Raw genomic sequence first — 6,340 nt, 5'->3', positions numbered from 1 at the left:
AATATCTTTTAGTGGGCCAACTTCTGTTGGTGAAAGAGACAAATTAAGTATGTGCATTAGTGTTTCCAAGATCAGACTTGCCAAATACTGCTCTTCTTACTCATATGAGTAGCCCCACTGCATTCAAGGATCTGAGCGGTCTATCTGAATTTTTAAAAGGTTTGATCTTGGTCAGAAAGCTACAGGTGGACTATTATGTACCAAACAATGTGTCTGACTACTTGCTACTCTAACTATAATAAATAGTTATACATATGTTGACTTGCTTTCCAAATTTACAGTGTATTAACATATGAATAGTCACATGCATTGACAAACAAAAAAATACCACATACATCATGTTGGGGCCATTTTGTTTTTAACATAATCTATTGGTAGATTGGTAATTAAATGTTTGTAGCAATTACTCTGGTGAATAAAATAAGCAATAATTACATGTTGATATACATTACTTGGTAATTATACTTAAAGCTACCAAGTAATTTAAAAATTAATTACTAAGTTACTTTTAGTTAGATCTGATAACCATGCTGCCTAAAAGACTGTAAATTGTCATTTCCAAGACTGTTCTTTTGAAATGTGAAAATTTGAAGTAGATTTGCATCTGTGAACACCCAGTTGTTATTAGCTGACCCTCTTTTGGATGGGAAAATGTTTACTGGCAGCTAAATATCTCTATCACTGCATTTTTGTTCTAGACATTCTTTGTAAAACTCATTACTGTGCAAATGATATCCCAATTATTAGTTGGAATTATCAAAGTTCTGTAATAACCTGAGATTGAACTGGATTTATATGGTCCTAAACCAAGTGTTGAGGTCTTCGTGGAATATATACACATGCATCTTTGCACCTGCATTTATACCTGCAGAGTATCAAGTCTGCAAATATACTGGATGTCTGCACATGAAATAACTCCTAATAACAATCACCAAAACTCATGAGCTCCCCCTCCTGTTTGATCCACCTTTTAAATCCTATTTTAAGGCATTTATTAAGATAATTAATCTGGGTTTACTGTACTACATTATACAATTAGCAGTTCTCTATCCCAGCTATGCACTCAATGCTGAATATCTTTTAAAAAATTCCCTGCTTTTCACTACATTTCTACAATATAAACAGCAGATTTTTCTTCAAGGACATTCAGTATTTACCAAATAACTGGAAGAAAAGAAAATATGCCTGAAAATACATAGTGTATTAAGCACTGTCACCTATTCTGCAAAGGCTGAGTTTAATTAAAATTTTGCTGACCATCCCAGCTCTGTGCTAGATTAATGGGGATGAAAAGGAGGACTTACGGGGAAGCATTGATCTCCCAGGCCAGGGCAAGTAGAGGGAACCTGCCCTCTGCTTTTGGAAGAGTAGGGACCATGTCAACAGGTGAGAGTGTAGCCCCATGGGTAGCGGTATACCAATGTTATCACTTTTCAGCTCTATACACTGTGTATGAGGTGGAGTAACTATTATTTCACTATTTTTTCAATTATTTTCCTTTGGCTATATAGTGCAGCGTGCTCTTTGGCATCTTCACACTGCCGCTAGTACGGGGGGGGGGGGCAAACTTTTTGGCCCGAGGGACATATCGGCATTGCGAAACTATATTCAGGGCCAGGTAGAGAAGGCTGTGCCTCCCCAAACAGCCTTGCCCCTGCCCCCTACCACTTCCTGCCTCCTGACTGCCTCAAGGCGGGCCATGAACGCTCATGAAATTAAAAATTCAGAGATAGTCAAATAAACTCTATTTAATAAAGATACATTTTAGTGGAAATAAACATAAAACCTTACTTCTTCTTATAAATATACCATCATAACATATTACAATAATTAAACCAAACTTAACCCCTTTCCACACCCTCTTTGATTAATGTGAACAGTGCAGCTGGTCACCCTTTTTTACAATGACATCAAAGTCCGGTGTCATTTTTGTTGTGGAAATCCACAATTCTGAGCTGAGATGCTGATCAGTTAACTGGGATCTGTAGCGAGATTTGTTGTAATTCAGCAGGGAAAATGTTTGTTCGCACACATAGGTGAAGCCAAACAAAACAAGGATTTTCTGTGCCACCTTGCGGATATTTGGGAACTTTGTTTCATTCAAAGAGGCATAAAACTGATCCAGTTTTTCTGAATTGTACTTTTCCTTCAAGGTGTAATCACACTGGAGATCAATGAGCTCCAGTTGTAATTCTTGTGGAGCTTTCTTGTAGTCAAATGACAGTGGGCATGACACCAGCTCCAGTGTCTTCTCTATCTTCTCAAAGTCAGAGAATTGACAAGAAAATTCTCTGTGCAAGTCACTCAAAAGTTTGCTGTACTTTTCTCTCTGCTCTGGTGACACTTCCAAGTATTTCAGTGTTGGAAAGTGAGTGAACACTTTGTCCTTAATTTGTTTTGAAAACAAGACTAACTTGGCTTTGAAAGCTGTCACACTAGAATACAATTTGTGTACAAACACATTCTTTCCTTGCAGGTTTACATTAAGTTCATTTAAATGTGCCAAGATATCCACACCAAAAGCGAGGTTGCACACCCAGTTGGAATTCTTTAATTCAGGAAAATTATTTTCTTTCCTCTGCATCTCCAGAAAAGTGTGAATTTCATCTCTGAGCTCCCACACTCGCTGCAATACCTTTCCTAGGCTGAGCCAGCGGACATTTGTATGATAAAGTAAGTCCTGGTGTTTGGCGTCAGTGTCTTCAAGAAGGGAAATGAATTGCCAATGATTAAGTCCCCTCGCTCTTATGTAGTTCACTACTTTCACTATTTTCACTACTGTGCAAACAACATGATCAATGTCCAGGACATTTTTGCAAAGGGCGTCCTGATGTATAATCCAATGCAAAAATATCACCTCTTTATCAGTGTCGTCTTCTTTTACTTTGTCCTGAATTCTTTTTAAAGTCCTACGTTTTTCTCTGTTAAATTTGGTGATCCATCTGTGGTTACGTTTGCCAGTTTACTCCAGGGGAGCTTCAGATGTACAAGGCACCCAGACACCCTCTCATATAAATCCGATCCCTTAGTTGTGCCTTTCATTGATTCCATTGATAAAAATTCCTCTGTGATTTCAAATTCGTCATCAATTCCTCTGACAAAAATCAGTAACTGTGCTGTGTCCTTAATGTCAGTGCTGTCATTGAGAGCTAATGAACACAATGTAAAGCTCTGTGCTTTCTTGTTCAACTCAGAAGCCAAATGTTCATCAATCACTTCTACACAGCAAGTAACAGTTCTTCGTGACAAACTAATGTTCTCAAATTTGTTTTGGTATTCCGGGCACAGCATGCCAGAAACATCAACCATGCATTCTTTCAAAAACTCCCCTTCAGCAAAAGGCTTATTTTGTTTAGTGATTTTAAACGCCAGAACGTAACTTGCCTTTGTAGTGGCTTCCTGAATTGCAGACTGTCGCACATAAATATTTTGCTGAGTTTTTAAGTTTGTGGCGAGTTGCTCAGCTTTTCTTTCCCTTTCCTCAGTTGTTAAACTGCTGCCATAATTAGGATCTTTCACTGAAAAATGGCAATTCAAGTTGTACTCCTTGAACACCTCGATGCTCTCCTGACAAATCAGGCATACAGCCTTGGAGTTCACATTTGTGAAAAAATATTTTGTATTCCATTCTTTGTTGAAAACTTGACACTCATTGTCCACTTTTCTTTTCTTTTTTTTTTTGCAGCGCTCATTTTTGAAAGGGAAAAGAAAATCCTAACTGCTGCCCTTATTTCAAACTGCTGTTTTACAAGATGGCATGCACTGTGAAAAAACTGGGCCCCCTTTCTCTAGCCTGGATTTCTCGGGCATCAGTGCCCCTGACAATTTTGATCCATGGCGCTCTATCCCAGAATCCATGTGGACAAGAATAGGCATAAGAATAAACTCACCTGTAACTTTATGCCCCAGCCTCCCCTCAAAAAAGTTCTTACTGTTGTACTTGGAGTTCTGTTTGCACGGTTGTGTTCATTAAAAGTTTGTATATAATAAGGGATTTTACCGCGGTGTGGCAAAAGGACTCATGAGGAGTGGCACACGGGGGCTTCACGGGTTGGTACCAGGGACCCCTACGGGCCCTGCTGGCAGTGTGACACCAAGACAGCTGTGCCAAGTGCAGAGGAACCCAGACGGGAGCAGCTACAGCCCTGGGTGGTTTCCCTCCAATCAAGGCTCTCGAGGGTGGGGCCATAGGAAACAGGAAGGGGAATTGGCATGCTGCTGCATAGGGGTGGTGAGGTCATACCTGAGGAATGTGGCGTTTTGCGTGCAGAATCTTCCCTGAAGATGGTGCTGAAAATGACTGCTCATCACTGAGGAGCGCCTGGTGGAGCGTGGCAAGCCCCCTGTCCCGCTCCATCGGAGCCCCATGCAAAGAGCAGCAAACCCGCAGTCCCTCTGCCCCGGCCGGACCGCCGGGTGGAGTGCGGCAAGCCCCCACGGGCCGCAAGCAGCCTGCGGGCCGTAGTTTGCCCACCCCTGCTCTAGTATGATCTTATAATCAGAAATGAATCTTGTATTTTGTTAGGTATTCTCATGTAGCTAAAGGCATTTTTTGCTAAATAGTAAGACTGTACTAAATCAAGTTCCACCGTATCATAAATAATAGGAAAGAAAGACTAAAAAAGAGTGGGAAGGCAGTATTATATGTCACATTTAGTATCTTATAAGAGTGTTTAACTCATGGTCTTTTTCACTTTCTAAATTTTTCACTTTTTTGGGAAACATGATAAAATATTCATCAAATCATTTTTGTAATTATACCATAGAATTAATTGATATGCATTAAGTGTGTGGTCTAGCAAAAAATGTATCCATACAGATTCAGGCATTTTCTCTGATCACTCTTTTAGTTTCTATTGGGATTTTACTTAAGATGTCAAAATCTACCAAATCCAGAGTGCAGGATAAGAACCTGCCTTTTAACACTTTCTCTAGGATTAAACTCTAATTGACTTCAATGGAGTTTGAATCAGGCACATGTTAAATTGTAATAGTTAGGCACAACACAGTATAGAATTTTATTTTGCATTTCTCTGGGGTTTATTATTCCAAGACACAACCATATCCCTAGATTTGTAGTTATGTGTGGAGTTTTAATGGCTTAATGTTCATTAAAGTCACTGCGAATCATGCAGCTTACTTATCCTGTGAAAATCGTTTAAAATGCAAGGGTTTTTGTCCAGCTATACCGAAAGGACAGGAGACACTTGATATGGATTTAATCAGACCGCAACTTTATTATTAGATGTCTGGCACTACCCAGCAGATAAAAGTGTACAGTGCAGGTAATCCCCTGTTTATTCCGTAATTACCCAGAGGGCTTCCCCCAGCTCCCCCTCTTTTCCCATCCAGGTCCCTCCAGAAAATCCATTGCCGGGAACTTACCATTCACCCATCCCTCGTAGGAGAGTTAAGGTGGGTTATAAGAAAGGGGGGTTGGCTCCCCCTGTCCAGTCCAACCATAGGAGCCCCAACCCACCCATCATTCCATTCCTTTAACCAGCACCTCCTTTTTAAGTCCTTTACCAGGCCATTTATCTGGTCAATGCATGCCTTCCCTATGGAGTACCTGCACTGGACATCTGCCGCACACTTACAAAATAAGTTGTGACATATAGCTTACCACCTTTTGTGCTCACCATAACAGGTTTTTCCTGACACCCACTGTGGGGAAGGCGAAAAAACCCCACTCCACCGAAGCTAATATGATGATGACAGGAAAATTCCTTCCCAACCCCCATAAAAAGGAGTGACTAGCGCAATGCTCACAGCAGGTTCAAACCCCACATGAAGGGTGGGCGCTACCTTACCTGCTGTGTGGAGAAATGGGTTTCCAATACCAGGGCTTGCCCCATTATAGCCTTCCATCCTCATATTCCCAGGGGGTGAGTCAGCGCTGCAAAGCTGACCACCACCCACCTTTTGCAGCAGTTTCTGACCTTGTTCCCTGCCCCCCGCCGCCATAAAGCACAACTGCCTTCCTCTTGCAAGTCTGGACAATATTCTCCCTACTCCCCGCTTTAGGTGAAGTGTGGTCAATGTTATTATAATTTCTTTTTGTTGTATGAACTTACCTTGTTTTCAGTGTTTAAGAAATCTATAACTTGAGGAACATGTCAGGCTGACAATGTCAGAAACTGAGGTTCTCTTTATCCATAGACCCAATATAGCAAAGAAAAGCATAAGCCAAATATCCTTGCACTGCTCTATCAACATTCTTCAGTCCTCTGTTAGAAAGACCACTATGTATGAGGCTAGTTCAGTCTTCAACTCCAAACAAATTTAGTCACTGGGGTCTCTATTGACACTGGCCGTAAGGATTAGTGCCAAAGATGAGGTT

General features: G+C 40.9%; 1 protein-coding gene across 1 annotated transcript; it reads right to left on the bottom strand.

Annotated features, from left to right (window-relative positions):
• Window positions 1-1,867: 1,867 nt before the first annotated feature.
• LOC141984473 (general transcription factor II-I repeat domain-containing protein 2-like) lies at window positions 1,868-4,357 on the bottom strand. The gene is made up of 3 exons (XM_074947556.1): window positions 4,244-4,357; window positions 2,914-3,567; window positions 1,868-2,827 (listed from the first exon to the last, which is right to left on the bottom strand). Exons 1-3 carry the CDS (start codon window positions 4,355-4,357, stop codon window positions 1,868-1,870), a joined length of 1,728 nt encoding a protein of 575 aa, XP_074803657.1.
• Between the last annotated feature and the right edge of the window lie 1,983 nt (window positions 4,358-6,340).

The sequence above is a fragment of the Natator depressus genome, chromosome 3 (assembly GCF_965152275.1).
Source record: "Natator depressus isolate rNatDep1 chromosome 3, rNatDep2.hap1, whole genome shotgun sequence".
Classification (NCBI taxonomy): domain Eukaryota; kingdom Metazoa; phylum Chordata; order Testudines; family Cheloniidae; genus Natator; species Natator depressus.
This window is presented reverse-complemented; position numbering and strand designations above follow the sequence as displayed.

Excerpts from the sequence above, each read along its gene's own strand:
- LOC141984473 (XM_074947556.1), bottom strand. The coding sequence starts at position 4,357 with ATGGAGCGGGACAGGGGGCTTGCCACGCTCCACCAGGCGCTCCTCAGT. Across the intron at positions 3,568-4,243 it reads CAAAACGCCACATTCCTCAG|GAGAGCATCGAGGTGTTCAA; the intron begins GTATGACCTCAC and ends CTGATTTGTCAG. Across the intron at positions 2,828-2,913 it reads CAAATTTAACAGAGAAAAAC|GACGCCCTTTGCAAAAATGT; the intron begins GTAGGACTTTAA and ends ATTATACATCAG.